We start from the raw sequence: 24,764 nt of genomic DNA on the forward strand, positions 1-24,764 counted from the left end.
GATTAAATATAGCATTGTTATGGCAAATTTTACCTTTTCCCAGAAAAATAATTATCACATAGTGCATATCAAAATCAAAACTGAATACATTCTCTTGGGAGGGAGAACAACCAGCTTGTGAAAGCAGCAACTCACCACATGACCTTGGGAAGGGTGTCCTTAGGTCCTTATTTGTAAACACAGAGGGTTGGGCCAGATGATTTCCCAGGCCTTTCCCAGTTATAACTTGATTATAAGCTGCACAGGCATACAGTTAAGGTGAATTACTGACCAATCATACTTGTATCACAATACAGTTCATGGATCACAGACTTTTAGGAATTTTAGTAATAATTCCTGTGATGATTAACATTTATCACCCTTGGGGACTTCATCTACAAAGTACACCAGCTAAGAATACAGCAGAGCCTGCAAGTTTGTTCCACGTTTTTCTCCAAAAAAATCTCTGTGCCTCTTATAGAGTATGGCTCATAGGCTCCAAAAAATAAACTCAGTAGCTCTCTTCGTAACTCTGAAACGCCTTCTTCCACAACAATAGGAAAATGTACTCTTGAAATACATGGAGACTACTGTGTGGATGATGAAACTATTTTCTTTGGAGCAAAGGACTGTGGGACCTGTGATGTTGCCTAGTGGGTCTGTGCTCCCCTGACCATCTGGATCTGACTGCTGAGGTCTCCTCTCCACTCTCCTCTCCAGATTCAAACTCCTCATCTACCGCGTGGAACAGTGGTTTGGGCCGTAGCGCCTCCCTTCTGCCTCTGCCATCATGCTCTTCTTGGCTGGTGTTTCTCTGATAACCGAAGTGGGATGGTTTCCCTCCTCTGGGTAAGCTCTTCATTGGGATTATGTCTTGCGTCAGCCGTCTTTCCTGAAGTATCCCTGCTCGAGAGTGTGCTTTGAACATGATGGATGGGAGTTCTGAATCGCTGCTGTCATTGTCTAGGAAAATATGACAAGAGGAGGAAAGAACACAACTTAAGATCAGAGAGAAGACTTCATATCTGCATGGCAAGAACTCAGAGTGAAGAAGAGTCCTTCTTGATGTTCTAACTCTTACATTCACCTGGCTGATCTTCTCTGCCCCAACGAGGGCACCCAATAGAAGCCCTGTTATGGGCCATGTTATAAATAAATAGAAATGCCTGGAAACCTGTGTATTGGGCTAGACTCCTGCAGGTAAGTAAGAGAGGTTTTTTTTTTTTTTTTTTTTTTTACAAAAGCAGATCAAGTGGCCAGTAGGCGCAAAGATGCATTGCACTGTCAAAGACCAACACTAAACCGAAGGTTCCATGGTTAACAATGATATGAAAATTTTTTTTTAAGTTTATTTATTTATTTCAAGAGAGAGAGAGAGAGAGAGAGAGAGTGAGAGATCGAGCAGAGGCAGGGGCAGGGAGAGAGAGAATCCCAACCAGGCTCTGCACTGTCAGCATGGAGGCTCAATCAAACTCATGAACCATGAGATCATGATCTGAGCCCAAACCAAGAGACAGCCACCTAACCAACTGAGCCACCCATGAGCTTCTAAACGGTTGGTTTGTTTTTTAATCAGTGCTTACCAGAAAGCATGAGATCTGAGTTTCATCCCTTTGACCTTGAAATAGCCAATCGTGGAACAGGGAGAGGAGAGAGCCACAGCAGAGAGTCATGTGTGGCAAAACAAGAGTGATTAGATGTCCTCCTTTCAAGGGAGGTAAAAGGGTGCACAGATTTCCACTGGCAGGTGACAGCAACGACAGTGGTAGGAATGTCCATGTACTGAGAACTCACCATGCACCTGTCATTGTGCTAACCATTTTGCATCTGTCGTGCCATTTAGTCCTTATGGTAATCCTTGGAGATGAGTGAAATTAGCATCCTTATTTAAGAGGTAAAGCGGCTGAGGTTTCGAGATGTTAAATGACTTTCAGTATCACACAGTGAAGAAGATGGGACTGCAGTGTGCACAGAGTCTGTCCCACTGTGCATCTGCTCTCTGCCAGGCTGTGCCTGGCTCCCTGATACATGCCCTATGCGGGTCGGAAGGGTACACCAAGAGCGGAGGGAAGCCATTGGGTATCTACGTGACATCTCCTCTCAGATGACCTTCCGAAGGGCCTCCTCGATGCCTAGGACATTGCCTTTTCCCTATTTCCCTGTGCACACATCTTCAAGGGAGTATTTTTCACAAATCTCGTTTATTCTCATTTCCTCAAGTTGTAACCTTATAAACTTGTCTTTCCTTTAAATATTCTCTCGAGACTCTAAGTATTTTAAGAACTTTAAATCTGAAAGCAGGGCTCTTTGTCCCACTCTCCATTCCCTCCTAAAAAACAAAACACAACACAAAAGAAGAACCCCACAGTAATATGCTCAGAGGTTTACACATGACAAAAGGTATTTAGTCATCAGAAAAATTAAAAAAAACCTGTTCAATGATGTTTTTCTAAATGTGATCGAATTATCCTGAGAAGGTAGCCTGGAAGTTGAGGGGGATAGGGGACAGGAATCAACTGATTTGAATTAAAAAAAAAATAGTTAAGTGTATTTGTCCATTTTTTTTATTACTTCCCTTTAATTGGTGCTCTACCATCTGGCCTGGAACACGAGTTCCTCTTGATTCTTTGCTGCTTGGAATATTACTTAAGAAAACAATGGCCTGGATGCTTCTGCCCTCAAGAGCAGTCCTTTGGCTCGCTTTCCTCTGCCCTGTCCTGGTTTCCAACCCCTCCTTCTGAGTGTATGCTCCCCTCAGCCCAAAGATCATAGCCGATGTTTCCTGACCACCTCTGCTTATTGAAAAGTGGGTTCCAAGCACTCAGAAGGGTCTTGAGCAGGTGACTTGCAAGATTCCGCTCACCTCAAGTCAGTAGATCTGTCCAAAAGGGGAGGAAGAGGGCAGCTGAAAGTGGAAGAGGAAGGAGGAAGAGTGGGGGCTGGGCTCTGTCCCAACTGCACAACCTCCCGCAGGTCAGCACTCAGGCCGGCAGTTCCAGGGAGAGATCGATGGAGACCTTGCTGCAAAATCTGAATATCTGTTATTTTATCTTGCATTTTAACATTTGGACTTGGGCACCCGGGGGCAAGGTGAAGGAGAAGTGGAACAGTGCTTCTGCATAGGGCAAGGCAGAGCCTGATACCCAGGGGTTGACACTGGACCACCTCATACAATGTGTGCTCTTTAGAGACCCGGATCTGGGGTATAGCCCCCTCTCTTGCCTCTCCTCATGGTTTTGTTTTAATTCTGTTTAATAATGGTCATTTAAAATTTACCATTTTAATCTTTTCCCCCCATTGTAACCATTTTGAAGCGTACAGTTCTGTGGCATTAAGTACATTCACATAGTTATGCAGCCAATACCACCGTCTTCATTTTGTCCCAATCCACATGGATTGTAAGCTGTCTCAGAGCAGAGGAGGGGTGTCTAGGAAGGCCATCTCTAGTTATAACTCCAAGTGAGCCTCGGCTCCTTGAAAAAGAGCATTGGAAGAGTATGTGGAGCCCCAGACATTTAGAGTAAGGAATGCTCCAACACTGGAGAGCAGGAGACAGTGAGGAAGGCAGATGCTCCCCAAGTCACAGCCTGGTTAGTCAGGGACCGCCTGCTGGATGCCAACACTCCCTCCGTGTTGTCCCCTACAGCCCTCTGGCCATTCCTTGGCTTGTCCAGGTGCAGAAAGACTTCAAATTTGGGGAGAATGTGGATTCAAATAATTGTGCCCGGAGACACGTTGAGAACTATCTCAGTCTAACCCTGATTATTATAATTCTTGAAAACTTATTAGGGATAAGTGATCAAATAAGTGCCACTTTGAAAGGATGTACGCACCCCTATGTTTACTGCAACATTATTTACAATAGCCAAACTATGGAAGCAGCCCAAGTGACCATCGATTGATGAATGGATAAAGAAGATGTGGTGTATATACACGCAATGGAATATTCAAATCCTTTATGATTCGCTCGTATGTGGAAATTGAGAAACAAAACAAATTAACAAAGGAAAAAAAGAGAGAGAAACCAAGAAGCAGACTCTTAGTTATAGAGAACAAGCTGATGGGTACCAGAAGGGAGGTGGGTGGAAGAATGGGTGAAAAAGATTAAGAGTACACATATCTTAAAGAGCACTGAGTCATGTATAGACTTATTGAATCACTATATCATGCACTTGAAACTAATAATAGTGTATGTTAGTTATACTGGAATTAAAATTAAAAACTTAATGAAATAAAAAAATAAGTTTGACTTCATTACTTACCCTTCTCATATCTCTAGGTGAACAACTATTTAAAAAAAAATTTTTTTTTAATCTTTATTATTTATTTTTGAGAGAGAGACAGCGTGTGAGCAGGGGAGGACCACAGAGAGAGGGAGACACAGAATCTGAAGCAGGCTCCAGGCTCCGAGATGTCAGCACAGATCCCGACGCGGGGCTCGAACCCATGAACCGTGAGATCATGACCTGAGCCGAAGTCGGATGCTTAACCGACTGAGCCACCCAGGCACCCCAGTTAACAACTATTTTTTGATAACCTAATAAAATTTTGAACCAGTTATGCACATTTGAAAGAAAAAAGTGCATTGGGACTAAGACTTCATTCCATGCCTAGTTTAATTCATGTAGAACCAACATTTCTGAAGTGTTGTCTTTTCTTTCCAAGAACACCTCTATCTACCCATGTCAAGCCTTCTTTGATGTTCTTCAATAGTATTAATTGTCAATGGCTAATATTTCTTGCATATTTACTTGGTTCCAGGCACTGTTCTAAGAGTTTTGCATGCATTGCCTGGCTTTAGCTTGAAACAGAACTGTTGTATGTGGGAGGTACCCATATTCACCCCTTTACAGAGAGGAAATGGAGAAGTGGACTTTTATGTTTTCTTCATATAAGTCCTATATATATTTTCCTAGGGTTTTATTATGTTTACAGAAAATAAGAGTGAGATGCCTTTTAAGGCATCTGTCTGAAGAATAGAATCCTTTGACCTAGTCATTTGATGAGTAACGTAAACACATTTCCAAATGTTAAACAACCTCCACTTCTGGAATAAATCCCACTTTGTAAGGTGTAGTATTTCTTTAATGTCCTGCCATATTGTATTTATAATGCTTTATTTAAGATTTGCACATGTGTGCTCATGTGAGTTTGCTATGTGGTAATCTCCTGCTACGGGAGCATGTGATATTGAAACGACATCATAAGAAATGACCATGAGAATTTCACATTTCCTATTCATTCAAACAATGTAAATAGCAACAGATTACTTGTAGCAGGAAGGTTTTTGGAAATTAATTATTATAAACCCTACAACGGTGCTCTTTTGTTTGTTCGTTTGCTTTGGTTTGTGGATTAGCTCTTTTATGACATAAAATGACACTAGTTCCAAGAGTGTGATCTAGGAATAGATGGCTAGATCAATGAAACACAACTGAGAGTCCAAAACTCTCTCAAGATAAATGACTGTAGCACAGCAAAGGTAGCATCTCCTCTTGGAGGAAAAGATGGGTTTGGGACAGGCGCATGGCCACTGAAAAACAATCTGAAGTGTGTGTGTGTCTAAATCTATGCAAAGAGAAGTCTCAGAGGGTTTGAGATATAAAGGGGATAATTAAACTATTAAAGTTCTAGGGAAAAACATTGGGTAAATCGTATTCTAATTTTTCTGTGGAAGACTGAGCAGACTTGACTAATCAGAATGTATATCTGATGGCAAGTATATCTAAAAACTAAAAGATAAATGTGAAACTGGAAGAAAAACCATTAGCAAAAAATATGAGACAATGGATGATATCCTTGTTATACAGTGTTCTTCCAGTTCATTGTAAGAAAACAAACAACGGAATAGACCAAAAAAAAAAAAAAAAAAAAAAAAAAAAAGTGGCCAAAGGCAGAAACAGAAACTTCCCAAGAAGTAATAGTTGCTTCCAAGAATGTGAACGATGTTCAACCTCACTAAAAATCAGACTCAGATTAAAATTAATATGATATACAAATGTTATCTTATTCCATCATAGATTACTCAGAAGTTTGACAATAGCCCAGTGATGGTTAAAATGATTGAAAGCAACCTTTCTCACAGACTGTTGTGAGAGTAAATTTAAATGTATTTCATTTTTGACCCCCAAATCTTGGTTCCAAGAAAACGCACTAAGGGAGTAATTGATTATTTGTGCAAAAATCACAAAGTGATTCACAAGTGAGCCAAGGTGCTTATTAAATAAATATCATTGCTTACCTTCTATAAAAAGTCATAATACCTTAATATTTGTTAATAAGCATTTAGTGAAATAAGCTAGGATTATTTTATATAATTAGCTATTATTCAGTCATAAAAGTGATTATTAACATTATATATTGACATGGAAATATGTCCACAGTAGATGGTTGAATAAAGTAGACAATTTATAAAAATTCCAAAACAATGACGATACTACGATTTTGATGATGCTGGGTTTTTTTTTTTCTTTCTTATATCAGATACAGGTGGGATAGGGATTAGGATAGTGCAGAGAGAATTATAGAAGAATGTTTACCAAAATGTTCTATAGTAATTATATCTTGGTATTGGGGTTTCACGTGCTTTTAACGTTCTTATTTTATGCTTTTTATCTACTGATTAGTTTTTATTTTATATCTAATATTAGTTTTTATTTTATTTTATATCTACTGATTTAGTTTTTATTTTATTTTATTAGTTTTTATTTTATTTTATTTTTACATTTTTAAATCAGAAGTAAATAAAGTTCTATTTTAAAGAATAATTATATTCACTCTTCAAAGATTTAATTCCAAAATCCTGAGTTTAGTTTATTTGAATTTCCAATGTGTTTTTGTCTTAAAAATTTGAAAAAAATTAAAATAGATAATATGGCATATTATATATTACATATCACCTTTTGCTAATAGAAAAATTATTTTATATATACATTTGGAAAATAATAATGGCTTTTACTAGAACAAAAGGCAGTTTCAATAAATCTAAGAATTCTACTTAAGAATTAGATATTAAATTGGAAACACTTAATCAGTAAATTTGGTAAATCATTTTATTTATTTATTTATTTATTTATTTATTTATGAAATCATTTTAGTAAAATCTAACCAACTTTGGAGAATCTTGCTAACTTTTAAACCTTGGGTGAACCCCAAATATTTCAAAAAAGTGCCCATTTTACATCAGCAAATTATGACCCCTAAGCTATACCCAGCCTGTGCCTCTTTTCCTATGGCCTGTGAGCTAAGAATAGTTGCTACATTTTTAAATGGCTGAAAAAAAATTAAAAGAATATATTATGTCAGGGAAAAATTACGTGAAATTCAAATTTCAATGTTCATACATCAAGTTCTGAATTAGATTTAATGAAAATGTTGTTTTCTCTTTTTCTTGTCATATAAGTACCTACATGATATTCTCGGGTTTGCCTTTTGGCCCACAAGCCCCCAAATATCTGCCCTCTGACCCTTTGCAGGAAAAGAGGAAGAAGAGCCAGGCAAGCAGATTACCTGTGAGTTCAGCAACCCTCGTGTCTCTTCCTGCCGGCTGAGGGTGGCCATAGGGAAAGGAGAGGTAACGAATGTTTTTGGTACCAGCCTGTGGGCAGCAAGTGGAAAGAAAAAGCAGAATTAGGCCTGTGGTCCTGAGTGTCACGTGGAAAACAAAGTAACGGGTGCAGACTCACACCGGGCACCTCATTTGGATCACAGGTTCTCCTGTACTCCTACTACTCTGGTTTAAACAACGTAGAATGCTATAGCCTTCAATATGTGTTTCCTTCCCCTCTCATGATCCCCTCAAAGAGACTTTTGGTTTTGAGAAAAGCATTTGTTTTTTGTTTTTTTTTTTTTTAATTTTTTTTTAACGTTTATTTATTTTTGAGACAGAGAGAGACAGAGCATGAACGGGGGAGGGGCAGAGAGAGAGGGAGACACAGAATCGGAAGCAGGCTCCAGGCTCTGAGCCATCAGCCCAGAGCCCGACGCAGGGCTCGAACTCACGGACCGCGAGATCGTGACCTGAGCTGAAATCGGACGCTTAACCGACTGAGCCACCCAGGCGCCCCGAAAAGCATTTGTTTTTTAATTTTTTTTTTAATTTTTTATTTTACATGTTTATTTTTTTTAGGGCAAGAGAGAGAGGGAGAGACAGAATCCCAAGCAGGCTCTGCCCCATCAATGCAGAGCCCGATGTGGAGCTCGAGCCCACAGACCACGAGATCACGACCTGAGCCGAAAAGACGCTTAAGCGACTGAGCCACCCAGGCCCCCAAGCATTTGTTTTTTAATAAGGAATCCAGAATTATGGATTGTTGACATATATATTTTTACAGGAAAAAAAAGTATTTAGTCCATGGTCAGGAGATGGTCTGCGTTCTGCTCACTGATAACAGGGATAATTATAATTAAGGGGGATAAGCCTATTAGCCTTTCTGTGTGAGTTTCACTGTCTAGAAAAAGGGGATAAAATGCCTATGCTACACTGTTCACAGGAATAGTTTGAGGACAAAGTAAAACACTAGAGAGCACTTTTATTCTTTGAAAACACGATATGAATGCTATGCCATGATATTGTTAATAATTTCCCAGGTGCCTTTTAATGTGACCCAGTCAGATGCATACCTGAGGTAGCCTTTACTACAAGATCACAGGTCGACTATTTAGTTTGATTTTATTTTGAAAATAACAAATCGCAAAACTAAAATGTTTGAACAAGGTCACTTAACCCATCTCCTCAGGTGGTTGTTTACTATTATCACTATCGGCATCGTTATTATTACATTTGAGCCACTGAGGTTAGGGTAGAAATTAGAATCTGCTCCAGACCTACCCTTCGTCCAGACGTTACAGTGAGATTGGTGGGATATGGCCTCAAAGAGAATAGTTCAGATGCACAGTGGGTGATACGAAACATGAGGCCCACGCGTCTTGGCAAGAACATATTCTTCCCTATATCTTCCTGGGAGAGAAGTAAGCTTCCTAGAGCCCGGTGCCCCAGTCCAGGGAGGTTTCCCTGGACTGCTCAGTACCTGGCCACCATGGCATCTGGTCTAGACGCACAGTCCAGTGAGCGTGTTCCAGTCACTGACCCATCCTGGAGGCTCAACCTGACCAACCGACCCCGAGGCTCTGGCCCCAGAGGCAGGTTGTCTAGTGTCCGACAGCCTCTTAGTTTTGTATTCCTCTGGCCACAAGGTGGTGGTTTTGTCTCACTGCCGCTGGCAGTCACCCAAGGAGGAGGCCCTGTGAGGGGCTGGCCCAGCTCCCAGAGCTACAGACCCCACTTACAGATTCTACAGACCCCACTTACCGGCTTTCCCCATGGCAGGCTGTGGCCTTTCCTCATGCTCTCCCTTAAGGTATTCTGGCGGCGGATCAGAATCTCTTTAGCCTGCTTCTCGCTCGTTTGGGGTTTGAGGTTGTATTTGTTGTAGGACAAGGTCTGCAGAGAGAAGGGCATGTCAAATACATAAGGACATCTGTGTACAACCTTCAGCTTTAGGAGGCCATGGAAATGTCGCAGAATAAGATGACCCAAAAAAGAAGACACCGAAGACGCCACCTGAGCATCCACCTCAATTACAGAGGAGCGAGCTGTGGCCCCGAGAAGAAAGGTCTGTGACCAAGGCCACCCCCATCAGGACGGAACTGTGGTTGGAGCCTGTGCTTTCCCAGCTCGCGGAGCATTGTCCACCTGCACTGCCCCTCTGGTGTCCTTGCAGGAGTCCCGCCCCGATGGGCTCATGGACTTTGGCTGCTCCATACCCACCCTCTTTCGCAGGTTGTGTTCTTTATGCTCAGACGGTGGTGTCTGCGTGTTTGGATCGAAGGGATCAGAAAAATGTCAAAACTCCATTGGAAATCTCATTAAGGTTGCTATTCTTAAATTTTGCCGATGGAAGATGCATTCAAGATGTCAGCCAATGACTATCACCATTACCAGTTCAGAAAGGAAGAGGTCTTTTAACCAAACTGTAGGAAGGACGTAATCCATAAGCTCCGATAAAGAGCAGTCCTTTAAATGGAATCAATTATCTTTATAAAAAATTTCTTCCTTATTGCTTTTTTTTTTTTCGAGAAAGAGAGAGACAGGGCACAAGTGAGTGAGAGGCAGAGAGAGAGAGAGAGAGAGAGAGAGAGAGAGAGAGAGAATCCTATGAGGGGGAGAGAGAGAGAGAGAAGAGAAGCAGGGCTCACCTGTAACAGGGATCCTGTTTTTAACCTAAGCGGGGCCCATGTTCAACTGAAGAGGGGCTCGAGCTCACCCCAAGCAGGGCATGAGCTCCCCCAAAGCAGAGCATGAGCTCACCCAAAGTGGGCCTGTGCTCACCAGATGCAGGGCTCGAACTCACCAACCTTGAGATCATGACCTGAGCCAAAGTCAGATGCTTAACCGACCCAGCCACCCAGACACCTCATCTTCTTTACTGTTATCAGGCCACTGAAAACCTGTCTTGAACCACAGACCAACCTTGGTCCTCAGATGTTTACAAAGTGCTTAGCTGGAGTTTCATCTCTCCTTTCTTTTCAGTCAAAGTGCAGCAGTGAATATACTGTTTCCCCTGGGTCAGTGGGTCCCACAGGATAACAGGGTCAGGGCTACAGGCATTACCACTCCCGGTTAATGGATGCTGTAATAAGCATTTTCAATTCAACAGCAAAACAGCAGATGTTCTATGTGCCAGGTGCCATGGTAGGTGCAGAGTTTTAAAAAAATGGATACATTTGAATTATGGTCTTCAAAAGGCTCATGGTCTACTTGGGGAGTCTGACAAGCATATACTGTTTTGTGCTCAGGAAGAGATAAGATTTTGGGGTCTGCAGGGACTTACAGAGTATACGCAAAGGACACTCATCCAGTCTTGGGGGGGGAAAGGTGCATTGCACTGAGCTGTGTCTTGAAAGACGAGTGGATGTTTCCTCCAAGAAGAGGGAACACATGAAACAATACATAGCTATAAAAAATATGTGATGGGAGGTAGGAGGACTTGCTGGAGACAAGCTGGGAATTTATTTTCTACCTCAAGAGAATTTAGTATTTTATTCAAAGTATGGTGAGAAGTGAGACAGGTACAGGAAGGGGCTGGGGACAATTGCCAAGGAAGAAGGTTCTGTCCTCTAGGCCAAAGGTCCCTTAGGTTAGGTGCATACATTCCAAGAGTTACAACAAGATGATCCCCAGTGTGAGAAAAAACAAAGAAACAAAACAAACAAACAAAAAAACCCTAATACTTAGGTTTCCACTCATTTTTATAAAAAATACAAAAGAAATTAAGCCTTATTAGTGCTTTTCACGCAGGTTTATAATAGACCCCTGCGTGGTCAGTACATGAGATGGTCTGCTTTCCTGTTACAACAGAAGGGGGTGTTTGTAACAAGGAGGGGTTGACAACAGCGTCCTCATTGGTTTACTGGCTTTTAGTTTATTGTTTGTGTTTTAGTGTATATACAGCCAGTGAAGTAGATTTATGGCTGTCATTATCTACTAACTAATCCTCACAAAATAGACACTTGTCTAAAAGTAGATTTGCAAAGAAGGCATAGGTTGGAGGCCAAGGGAACAATGAGGAGTCAGCAAAGCCAGCTTTCACTGTCTCCTTTTTTTTTTTTTTAATATTTTAATGCTTTTTATTTATTTTTGAGAGAGAGAGAGAGAGAGAGAGAGAACACAGCGGGGAAGGGGCAGAGAGAAAGGGAGACACAGAATCTGAAGCAGGCTCCAGGCTCCGAGCTGTCAGCACAGAGCCAACGTGGGGCTGGAACCCAACAACCATGAGATCATGACCTGAGCCGAAGTAGGACACTTCGGCTGAAGCGAGCCTGAGCCACCCAGACACCCTTCACCATCTGCTGATAGGAGATCTTCACCAGCCACTCTTGACAAATTAACCAACCTGATAAATGCTTGCCTTAAAAAATTAAGTTTTGAAGACAGTGTGAAATATGGACTCTTATCCACTATCACTAATGATGGACCTCAACCTAAGTGCTCTTTATACACGGAGATATTAAAGAATGACATACGACACTATCAAAACGTATTTTAAAATTAGGCATCTAGAACACCAAGACAGACTTACAATTTTTCATCAATGTTAACTTCATGCAAAAGTGAATTCGGGGTGCATGGATGTTTGTATACACACACTCATATACATGTATCTGTACATATATATATATATATATATATATATATATATGTATACGTTGCTGTTAGGAATTTCCCACACCTTAACTTGAGAGCTGTACTTTAAGGAACATTTGGACACTTTTTGTTCTATTTTGTCTCATATCACATCACCCATGTGCTTATTCTTGCCTATCTGCAGGGAGCGTAGTTGGTCCTATGCATATAATGTATATGCAAGCTTCTTCCCTCTGTTCCTTCCATTTCAGCCTTTTAATGAAGGAGTTGGTGATTGTTTAAAGACCGTATTTCCCCCTAAAACTTGAGCTCTATGGGACAAAGTGCTAGAAGTGCATTAAATATTTGTGGAAGGGAACTCAAGTTGCATAAATGGTTTTCCTCCTTTGAAAGTGTGTGGGAATTCAGCGTGTGACCTGATCATTTAGGCCACATCAGGGGACTGCCCATCAATCTCTAAGTTATCCTTAAAGTCTGAGCTGAGGTCAGTCTCTTCCCTTGTAGGTTTAAAGATAACTTTTCTCAATTCCTATCCCCACTGTGTTCCAGAGAGCTTCTGTGTCCCAGAGGGCTGTCTCACTGGAAACCTCTAGAAGCTAGTTCTTCAGCTTGCTCAGCAGTGACAATCTGCTGAGGGCAGTGGCTTCAAACAGGAGTGGCCAGAGCCCTCCCAGGTGCAATAGACCTGGCAGGACCAGCTCAGCTTCAGATCAACTATATATCAGGATCCCCTAGAGTCAAACTGTGCACTCATTCCAGCCTTGCTCTGAAATGACTCCTGACTCCCAAGATGGCCTCTTCTGAGGTGTGGACTGTGAGAAATGTTCCAGCCACCAGCCCCACACCACATGAGGCCCACTGACCTATCACCCAGGCTAGAGACTACAGCCGTCACCTTTTGTGACAATCTTCAAAACTGTAGATTGCCCACTAGAAACAAAGGAGACAGACAGCTGTCCTGCATTGCATCTCTAGAGCAGTTTTTCCTTCAAGAGGGCAAGAGGACCACAGGGAAAAGAAGAGTCATATGACCTACGTAAAAGATGGTGAAGAAAGGAGACAGGAAGGGGAAGGACTGGTGAATTTCACTCTCTCAAAGTAACAAAAGTGGAGGCAAAAGCCATCTCAGGAGCTTGAAAGTCCCTTCCATTTATTATTTACGTTCTCCCCATGCCACCTTCATGACCTATCTGCTTATTTGGGGGCAACAAGAAAGGAGGATGCTACGTGGCTTAGAAGGGAGAAGCCTGAAGACAGACCGAATAAGCACCCTTATAAAAGAAGAAAGGTGGCTATCTGGGAACCTGCATAAAAGGGAATAAAGACAGAATGGGTATTTGACCTCATTTTAAGCTGGGTTGGAGTCCCAGGATCTCCATCTCCATTTCTGGGCCTTTCCTTCAATTCAACATTCATAAACACGGGGAAAAGGCTATGCTTTATAGTCAGCCTTCATCAAGCTCTGGCCCTCACTAAGCTAGCCGACCTTCTTCAAACCAGGAAGTTCTTAACAATTTATCTAACTATTTATCAGAATGTGATAGTCTTACTGAAACAATTTCACTTGGAATGATTTGAAAGCTCTTGCATTTACTCTAAGCTTGCTATGATTGATGCTGACCTATATTCCTTCAGCAGGTGCAGAGTCTTTGCTGACACATTCCCCTTAATCACTGACCTTTCCAAAACGGGAAGCCAGAAAACATTCACTTTAACTGTATCGCTTAAGTCTGGAGTCATGGAAAGAGCACTGGGTAGACTGCTGGAAGACCTAGGTTCTTAACTTGGATTTTGTGTGTGTGACCTTCAACAGGTCAGATAAACAACTCTCCTAACCTCAGCATCTTCTACTTGAAAACGAGGGGCTTTCACCTGATGGCTTTTTTGGTCCCATCAAGACTATGCTCTATAACCAAGGGCCTCACAATGACTTTACTTATAATCATATCGTAAGAATTGGGATAGTCAAACTTAAAAAAAAAAATAAAAACAAACAAACAACAACAACAACTCCTAAGTAGAGTTCACAGGCTTAAATGTCGTTTGACTAAATCAAAATTTCAGAAGGACTCACCCACCGCCCCGGGAATGTTCTGACTATACACTTTGCACCAGTTCCCAAGTGGTAGTACAGACTCCATACCTTTATCCAGAATTGAAAAATAATATGCCGAGTACATCTCCTTTGATGTAGGCATTCAGCATTGTAGTTGCAACAACCACCTCAATTTTCTAAGCTCTATTACAGTCAATCAGATCAGGACAACTTGACTGCCATTGGCATCCCGCTGCCATCTTTCTCTGTGGGGCGGTGAGTGAGATCCACTGCTTGTTCATCTCCGGAGGCAGAGGGAGGCCTGTTGCTTCTGGAAAGTACCAGGCTGCAGGGCTAGGGCAGCCTGACCCCTAGGGCCAACAATTGGATTTGCATTCTTTTCTACACCACACGTGCCAATTTTTTTTTTAGCAGAAAAGTAACAATTAACTTTCTGTTCTCGCAATTAAGCAGAAAGAAGTCGTTTAGCAAGAAGGCTGCTGCAGAGGAGATAATATGAATAAGAACTGATTCTTGAATGACCGGTTCCAAGGACAGGCCCGGGAACAAGGCAGATAGTTTATACACACCCTTTGTCGAACTTGGTACATATTGCGTGTCAGGATGTCCCTCATGGATTCCACGTCTTCAGGGGAAAGCCTTTTGATTCTGTGTATCCTCTGGGCCCTGCAAACATCATTGGAGGGAAGCCAAGCGTTATTCTTGCATCTTGGCAAGAGTGCCACAGAAGTATCAACATACGTGTGGGCATTCTAAGTTTCAGAACCCCGATTTTTACATCATTTTTTTCTATTGTTTTAGTCAATTCATGTGAAATGTCGGTACGTGTGTCATGACTTACATTTTGAAGATAAGGTTTCCTCCCTATAGCTTTTATGTGGGAATTATTCTAATCCCTTTATTTCAAAGGGGTTTCAGGTGGTTACAAGTCTGTTATTTTTTCCTCCATATTCATTACAAAGAGATATGTTGGTTAAATACAACAGTCAACTGTTAGAATATAAATTTTTAAAAAGATACTATAAAATTAAAATCGAATGTTTTACGGTTAGAGTCCACGGCAATAAGATTACTCAGTCAAGGCTGTACTTCTCTCATTTCAAACAGGTGACAAACAGCTCACGGACATCATCTGCACACCACGTTTTGGATATAGCTCTGATCTAAGGGAGTGTTAAAATTTTGGAATTGGCCCTTCAGAGATTTTATATTTGGTTAAAGAACAGTTGTAAGAAACTAGAATCATATTTAGGCCATTTATATTCTGAAAGCCAGGCGAGCTCTGAGACACTGGGCACTCTGTGAGACTCTAGAAGCAGTTGACCGCTCCCGGCCTCCGCATGAACAGCTCCCCAGGGCTTCCTTCACCATGAGCCCTCCCCCTGCCGCACTCGCGAAAGGATTTAAAAATCAAGTCATGTCCAGGTTATCAGTCAATGCACAATTGTCTTCTGAGGATGTCAAAGGCATGACATCGCTATGTGAGGAATTCTCATGTGACAAATATATTTGATTTCAATCATTTCAATCTCCTGGCAGGAATTTCTAAAAAATGTTTCAGCGAATAAATAATGTATGTTCACTATAGAAAGTAAGAACAAAAAAGAGAAAACTAAGGAAAATTAAATCTGTCTTTTAATACTATCCCTTCCATTAATATCTTGGTATAAAACCTTACAGACTATTGATTTCTTTTTCGTTCCTTACCGCAGCTCTTCTCAGTGCGTAAGGGCGCTGAGATGCCACTATCACCATGCAGAGGTCTTAGGATAATTGATTATGAAGATAAGTAGTTATTGGTTTCAATACAGGCCACTTTTAAAGTATTTTTTCCCAAACGTTAGTAGCAATAGAGCCATAAATAGCAAGGACATTTTGCAAGTAAGTATTTTGGTACACTTTGTAAGTACATTTTGTAAGAACATTTTAAAAGTACAATTGGTAAAATGTCTTTAAGGACTTGGATACCAGATATCACAGTATGCCAGAATTTATTTAGCAATACTATTTGTAGACTGACTAATGCCCTTTCTACAAAATCCTTGAAATCAGAGTTTCTGTATCTCAGAGCTGCAAATGTCAACACTATTGATATTCGGTTACCACCCTTGGTGATCTAAACAGTCTTATCAGGGCATTTCAACCTAACTGTTTAAAAGTCCTTGGAATAAAATCTGTTCTGATTGAGGTACACCTACACATTCCCACAATCTGAGCACATTCTTTTGTTATAATGGAAGCAATCTCTTGCCAAGCAGAAACAACAGCTAATCAAAAGTTACATTCCTATGTTCATAATGAGATTCACAACCAACTAGGAAAAAGTCATAAGATGGTCAAATTAAATTTGAGATAGCAGGAGATCTAACTTGGCACTCTCCCCGGTTTGTAATTGCCCACTTTGGGAAAGACCAGACTTAATTAAGGTCCATTCAGATGGACCACTATCTTTCATTGACCCACACTGGGAAGTTACAGATATGAAATTATACAGAGCAATTATTAATTTAGGCAAGGGGATACCTGGAGTTTTCTACATGCCACTCATTAGCAAAATCATCCCTGAAATGATCTTATTATCAGGAAAGGTACAATCCTTAGAAAAACAGAATGTTAATAATCTCTAGATCAAATAAGTTAAATTATAAGCTGAAAGACTTGTCACTGGAACATTTATTCATTATCCATAAAGGAAATTTCCATCACCTTAAATGAAAGCCCCGTGGTAATTTCATAGCTATTGAATCAAACTGGGAAAATCTGAACCTAAGTGTATTTTAATAAAAGCTTCATAATTCTCTTAACTCTTAAGTTTATTTATTTATTTTGAGAAAGAGTGTATGTGTGCATGCAGGGGAGGGGCAGAGAGAGAGGGAGAGCAAGAATCCCAGGCAGGCTCTACGCTCAGCTTGGAGCCTGACACGGGGCTAAATCCCATGACCATGAGATCACGACGGGGGCCAAAATCAGAGTCGGACGCTCAACCAACTGAGCCACCCAGGCACCCTTCTCTTAACTTTTCTAAATCAGATGCTATAATAATGTAAAAAGAGGCTTCAGTTCTAAACACAGCAATATAGATATGAACTCGTAGATGTTCTTATTCATGCCATAAAATGAATTCGTAAAAGATCAAATATTATCCCCTGATTCATTTGTAAGAACCCATTCTCTTGTGATAGCTTTACACGTGAAATCCATGAGAAACATGCTAAGGTGACTGGAGAATGTGCCCACTGATCAACTAATGGCACCTAACTGCTCTTCTCTAGTGTGGGTTCCTTGTGTCTTTGTAGAAAGGTCACGAAGATGGCCAACATTTAGAATGAGTGAAGAGTGGCACAGAAGAGGGCCCAGCTCTGCACAACACCATGTTCCATTATGGAGGTGAAAATGGCACCATTATCGTCATCCCAGAATCTTTGGTTTAAGAACGCAGAAATGCAAACCTATACCTATCAACGTGTGATCGATTCAAAAATCCTTAAACTACAATAAATTAATTTGTGTTTTTTTGCAAACGACATGTTAGAATTATTTGGGAGTTTTTAAGTATGATGTTTTGAAGTTGTACAGTTGTAGTTTGTTATGCCTATAAATGTATATACTTTAATATCTCTTTAATATTGACCACATATTTTTGAAAGCTTTGACACTTTCAAGAGGTTGAGCCTTTATCGTCTGATATTTCTAAAAGCTTACCACTCCTTGGTAAAACGAGGTGCCTTGTATTGAAGCCAACAATCCCAGTACATACTCTACCTATCCCATGGGGTTGTTGTGAGGGTCAAATAACATAATGCACGTAAAAGTAAGGGCATTTCGTAGAGTTAACACCATCTGCACAATGCTATTGACAGCTTCTGGTGGCAGTGTTCTCCTGAAGACTTTGCAAAGCTAAACCTCTTGTAGAACAATTGCTTCAACTTCTAAAGACACAAATGTATCTGCATTTTGTTGTTATCGTCTCATACAGAATAATAAAAAGTGAGCTGGGTACACACTTCTTTTTCCTATGATTGTACGAAGGTTTGTTTTTAAGAAATTGGCTGCTTTGATCTCAGGAGAGGAATTCCTTCTGCTTGATGTCGTCCAGATTTCTGATGAGATCAAATAAATGCGATTTAAATACAGTTTAACTTGCATTAAATATCAGTTAAAAGAATCTCCTCTCCTACCCTAGTTTACTAACTGGTTTGGGCTACAGGAGGAAAAAAAAAAGTCTCTAACTTATAAGTCTCTCTTACTAATCTTGAATCAGTGTCTAAAAAATAAGTGACTCGACAGACAGGATCCCTCCCAATAAAGCTGGCTTGAAAACTGTCTTGAGGTTAGAAACAGGGGCAATTGCTTGCAACCAGTGCAGTGTAATACAGAGATTCAAAATACGGTTTAACACATGATAGATTGCATTTGAGATAAGTGCCCCTACATTCTTAGACCGAGAGCTCACATAACTAGTAAGCAAACCAACTGAGGAAGTTCCTAATGGTCTAAAGCACCTGAACTTATCCAGGCCTCCTGCAATGCATTAACTCCCATTAGAGCAAGCCAAATGCCTGGAGACCAGAGGGTCACCTCTTATACTCTCATAGCTTCCTAGATTTTATGATTATGTGTTTGTAAGGCCTTTAAAAGAAAAAAAGTTTATTTATTTGAGAGAGAGAGCAAGCACACTCGGGGGAGGGGCAGAGAGCAAGACGGACAGAGGACCCTACGCAAGGCTGCCAAGAGATGTCATGACCTGTGAAATCATGACCTGGGCCCAAATCAAGAATCGGACGCTTAACCAACTGAGCTACCCAGGTGGCCCAGACCTTTTTTTATTAATGCCATGACCCTGCTAGGGTATGAGCTCCATGACGTGTTTGTTTTACAGTCCCTGGCCCATAATAAGTGCCCAAGGAACAGGTTTGGGCCTAAGGTGACGCCAAAAATGTTCAGTCAAGTTAAGTAGGATTGAAATGCAATAATTTAGAAAACAAAGGTCAATGCAGAGAAGAAAAAAGCCACGATGAATTAAATATCAGCACTTTAAATAAAGACAGAATCAATATTCCTGATTTTTTCCTCTGCCTTAGGCTCTAACATGGCTCCGCATGGCATTGCCGATAAATATTTGTTAGCTTGCTGCCGTTTTAATATCAGAAGTTTCCTTAAAGCAAGCCATGCAGTGGGCAGCACCGAAACCAACCAACCAACCAACCACAAAAAGAGTCTCACTGAGAAATAAGGCAGAAAGCTTTCTGTTCATACCAAGATGCCCTCCAGGACGCTACTTTAGATTTTTTCCAGGCCATGGAAGAAAGGTGAGGGTGTTTGATTCATTAGCAAGTAAGGGATGTGAGATAACACTCAGGCATGAGTGAAAATTTTATTGCTACCTGTTCTTCACCTGCTTTTCAAACATGAAGATACAGTTGAAGCTCACGATCAAGTGACTTTACCTACAGAAGATGACAGAATGCAAGTGTTCCTTATCTTAAATATGTTGTGAGTAGTTTGCTCAATTCATAAACTGCTTCTTGGAAGAAACCTGGAGATCCTTGACAGGGTGGGGGAGGGTGGTAAATTTAAGTAGCCCACCAACCACCACACCTCCGGCTTCCACCACTCATCCCCGAATCCCAGCTAGCGTCACAAGGTGCTGACCAGGTCTCTCCTCATACGAAGATGGAAGAGAAATGACTTATGGGAGAAATGCATATAATTTTTACTATAGGATTAGCAGAATCAAAAGAACAGCGGCTAAAGGGTAGCAATTAATCAAAAAGAGAAAGAAAGAGTCTTGTAAACCATGCCATAATTCTGTAAGTTCACTTGCCCCTCCTTCCCAAAGAAAACTGTCATACAACTGTCGCACACAACTTTTGCTAGAAAGTACTTTTCAAAAACTGGGTGACATAGGTTGAGCGTGGGCCAGACTACAAGCTGCCAAGACTCAGGTCATCCTTTTTTCACAACTCCTTTCTTTCAATTTCTGCCTCTCTGATCCTAGTGTTATCTCTCAGTTGAACAATGAATGTGTGCCCTTGGAATTCTGGCATGTAAAGTCCAGATCAAAGGGCATATAGAACTTACTGGCATGGTACGGAAAAGGCTGCGGTACTGAGGATCCCAGTTTCTACCATCTCAATAGCTTGCTTCATTTCCAGCTTCTTGTACAAAGAGACAATGCTTGATTTGGGCTGGTTCTTTCGGATTAGGATTTTCCGTAAATATCTGTGATCAAACTTCTTAAACCTAAAAACAAAGACCAACAGTTTGACAATCTTTGATCTCTGTATGTGTTATGGAAGTATATATTTTTCTTAAAACAGACTAACTGTATTCTGAACATGAGGACAGTGCTGAGAATTCAGTCTTTGGACACATTAAAAAAAATCATAGAATATATATATATATATATATATATATATATATATATATATATAATTTTTTTTTTTAAGTAAAGGAAGAATAGCCTACTGGCCTGAATACATTGAAAATCAACTAAACAAAAGGAGGGGACAAGCTGCAATCAGGGCAGAAAAGTATGCATAAGTGGGGAGCGGGGGAGGCCCAGCCCAGCCCAGCTCCAATTGTAAAAGAAGAAATGAGGGGTTGAGGCTTTTGAACAAATGTTTCATTCTAATAGCCTCCTGACAGTGGCAGCTGCTCTTACAGTAATACTGGCCTATTCAACCAGAACCCAATAAATTTAAATGGCCCGGTAGTTACAGTAGTTTTGCCCATTATGCTGCAGATCATTTTGAATCCTGACAATTAAGGAGGGGCTGGGGGGAGACCCCACATCTATCCTGACAGTCTGAATGATGGAGAATCTGAATAGGCTAGGCGCTGATGGCCACCGACTATTGTAGCAAACCTCTGGCTGGCCCATTAGACTGAGCTGCACGTATGCATATGGCGCCTTCAGAGTTGGCCATTTGTTTGGGGTAGACATTTGTCAACACTTCCAATCATTTTACATTCAAAGAGTAATTTGTCTGCCTGCTTTATTTTCTGGAGGGGAACATAACTCCCTGAGCTGCTGGCTTATTATCTGGTGATTGGTTTCCTGGCCTGTGAGGCGGATGGATGCTTTATCACTCAAGTCTCCTCCGGGGTTACAGGCTGTGATACCTTATGATCTGTGTTTAGCCCGTGCCTGCTCTTGCTCCAAATGGGTCAAACCCTCAGCCTTCTTGTTTTCTCTCTTTCTTCACAAGAGGCTGTTGTTCCTATTTATTGCTCAATCTACCGACATTGCTCCCCACCCATCAGGACTTCTCTGACACTCTTCACACTGAGCTCACCTTGACTTTTACTGTTCAATGCTAGTTGGTGCTGTTGCCCTTGCCTTACTTGCCCCATGGCTTCTCCTGATGTGCCACGGGGTCATTTCCTTTATGCCTTCCACTTCCTGATTCACACATGCTTCCCTTCCAGCCTCCCTAAAGACTTCTTCCAAATCTCCTCCTCTTCCTCACCTGCCCCAGAGGAACGGAAACTTCTCAGAGTCCTGTCCTCAGCTTCCCCTCTTCACACCCATGTTGTTACCTCACCTAGCTATTATTTAATTAAACATTCTTCTATAGTCTATGCATTTAACCATGGCATTGTTAGTCCCCTAGACTCGCTATCTGGAAATCTGAAAGTCATTCTTATTGCCTCTTTCCTAGCCCTCCTGGTTATATCCAGAGCCAGTCACCATTTCCACCTCAGAAATATTTCAGTGCTCTTTCTGCTAATTCCTCATCCTTATGATTCTGAAAGCTCTATGGTTCATTGAAATCAGAAGAGGTCCTAAAGCCAGACCTGAATTCAATCAAGGTTCCACTGTAGAATAGGTTAGTTGATCTCTTGGAGTTGGTTTCTTTATCTTCAAGGAGAAAAATAGTGCTAACGCAGGAGATTCAGGATGTCAGGTAAGATACCATATATGAAACAGATAGCACAGTACCTGAGGCTTATTTTATGCTTGCAAGATGAAACTCTTAGACATCCATGTGAACATCCCTTACAGGTCTCCTTCCCCACAGTATCTGTTTCAAACCCAGCTTCCATATCTCTGTTGTTGTTTGCCTCCCCAAAGCCAAGTATGGTCATGTTATTCTCGTATTTAAAAGCCTTTTGAGGGGCGCCTGGGTGGCTCAGTCGGTTAAGTGGCTGACTTCAGCTCAGGTCATGATCTCGCAGTCCGTGAGTTCGAGCCCCGCGTCAGGCTCTGTGCTGACCGCTCAGAGCCTGGACCCTGTTTCGGATTCTGTGTCTCCCTCTCTCTCTGACCCTCCCCCGTTCATGCTCGCTCTCTCTCTGTCTCAAAAATAAACAAACTTTAAAAAAAAAAATAAAAGCCTTTTGATCTATTAAAGGTCAAATAGAATTTTATAGGATTAATGGCTCTCTAGGACTCCTTAGCATTGTGCCACAGAAGCGTATCTCTGTCTTTCCAAGCTCTTGTCTTACCATGTTCCTTTCTCGGACTGTGTCCAAACCATGCTATGCTCTTTGTTGCCTTCACAATTGGAAATACTCTGCTGTTACTGCTATTGCTTGGCATTTTTTTCCATTCTTCTTTGCCTGTAGAACACCTCATTTATTTTCAAAATGCACTCTTGTTTCTGTATTATAGCAGTTCCGTGCATTTACCTCTGTTATAGTGTTTCTTATACAGATCATCAGTATTTGTTGGAGCTCTTTCTCTCTTTGTTCCCCCAGGATCCTGTCTACCAAATTGTGAGGATCTTTAGTGCATTGGGTGCATCTTACTGCTCTCAATATCTGCCTTGGTGTCTAGAAAATTTGGTACCGATTTGGCTAAATAGAATAATATTAAATGATTTTTCACTGGAAGAACTATAGGATTTAAACTTAAAAAATCCATGACCTAGGTTCTAGATTGGTGAACATTCCCATAACTTAAGTTCTATTTTAACACTAGGAGGACTGCTAAAACTATAGTTTTTATCTCATAAAGAAAGCCCACTCAGAATGCAAACTGGTGCAGCCACTGTGGAAAACAGCATGGAGGTTCCTTTAAAAGTTAAAAATAGAACTATGCTCTGATGGCAGAATTGCACTAAATAACCCCCAAAACACAAAAACATGAATTCAAAGGGATACATGCACCCCGGTTTATAGCAGCATTATTTGCAATAGTCAAACTATAGAAGCAGCCCCACAGTCTATCGAATGATGAATGGATAAAGAAGATGTGGCATATATACGTGTATATATAATGGAATATTCGTCAGCCATAAAAAAGAAAGAAATCTTTCCATTTGAAACAACATCGATGGAGCTAGAGAGTATAATGCTAAGCGAAATAAAAAAGAGAAAGACAAATATCCTATGATTTCACTCATATGTGGAATTTAAGAAACAAAACAAATGAGCAAAGGAAAAAAAGAGAAAGAGAGACAAACCAACAGACTCTTAACTATAGAGAACTAACAGATGGTTACCAGAGGGGTGGGGGGGGGGGATGGGCGAAATTGGTGATGGTCATTAAAGAGTATACTTGTTGTGATGAGCACAGGGTATTATTGTATGGAAGTGTTGAAATCACTATATTGTGCACCTGAAACTAATAATAACACTGTATGCTAACTAACTGGAATTAAAATTAAAAAGTAGATTAACCACACACACACACACACGCACACACACACAATAAATAAATAAATAAATAAATAAATAAATAAATAAATAAAATGTAAAAAGCCCACCCATAAGCTCCCAGTTTCTCATGTGGGTGCCACTACTCCTTGACAGCCAGAATTTTCAAGATCTCGTTTCTCTTGGAATCACCAACATTAATATGTTGTCAATGCCTAGAAAGAGGACATCTACCATTCGGTTAATTCAACTACTACTAACTCCTACGTTTGCTAAATAGCTATGTTTAACTTACAAACTCTTATCTTCCTTATCCTGAGTGAAATTCTCCTCGGGGCCACAGAAGAAATAGGCTGTAGACTAAATCCAGGGAGAGAATGTGTTCTGAAATGTGAGATGGTGGCAGAGGAGAGGGACATTTAATATTCTTACGGAATCATATGTGGAAAGGACCCTTGAAGGTCTTCCTCCACAACCTCCCTCCCCAGGGGAGGACTCTCCTTCCCAGGATCCTGATGATTCACCAAACTCCCTTTATAGCCTTATGAAGTCATGGTTGAGCTTCTCTTCTCACTGGGGAACTTCTTGTTTTAAATTTAGATTCGACTTGTCTCCTTTCAATCTGAAAGTTGTTCTCTAGTCTAGTTCTGACGCAACCTCGGCTAAGTCAGCAGCCCCTTCCCCTGAGCGCTCTCCTTTTTACAGGCTGGGCATTCCCAGTGCTCCCACCTGCCCCTTCTGTGCCACGGCTCCCAGGCCCTTCATATTCTTGGTCCTGTTCCTCTGGATTCTTTCTAGTCAACTGCTCAGTTTTCAGTGTAACGTTTTGAGGTTCCCCAGGCCACAAATAATCCTTCCTAAGTCAGCGAAACTGTCGGCCTCCTTACTTGTCTCTCACTTGGTAGTGGCTCCAGTGCCCACACACATCTTCAATTCCAGCTTTCAGGTGATCCATCAGCTGCCAAGCCAAATACAGGAAAA

General features: G+C 41.1%; 1 protein-coding gene across 1 annotated transcript in view; it reads right to left on the minus strand.

Annotated features, from left to right (window-relative positions):
• Nucleotides 1-304: 304 nt before the first annotated feature.
• SLC9A4 (solute carrier family 9 member A4) overlaps nucleotides 305-24,764 on the minus strand; it is a 66,545-nt gene continuing 42,085 nt past the window's right edge. The window contains exons 7-12 of the mRNA XM_042930201.1: nucleotides 24,671-24,741; nucleotides 20,262-20,423; nucleotides 14,750-14,846; nucleotides 9,290-9,421; nucleotides 7,489-7,576; nucleotides 305-942 (exon numbers count right to left, since the gene is read on the minus strand). Coding sequence (XP_042786135.1) covers nucleotides 587-942; nucleotides 7,489-7,576; nucleotides 9,290-9,421; nucleotides 14,750-14,846; nucleotides 20,262-20,423; nucleotides 24,671-24,741 — 906 coding nt within the window. The 3' untranslated portion in view covers nucleotides 305-586. The remainder of the gene's footprint in view (nucleotides 943-7,488; nucleotides 7,577-9,289; nucleotides 9,422-14,749; nucleotides 14,847-20,261; nucleotides 20,424-24,670; nucleotides 24,742-24,764) is intronic.

The sequence above is a fragment of the Panthera leo genome, chromosome A3 (assembly GCF_018350215.1).
Source record: "Panthera leo isolate Ple1 chromosome A3, P.leo_Ple1_pat1.1, whole genome shotgun sequence".
In the NCBI taxonomy this organism is placed as follows: domain Eukaryota; kingdom Metazoa; phylum Chordata; class Mammalia; order Carnivora; family Felidae; genus Panthera; species Panthera leo.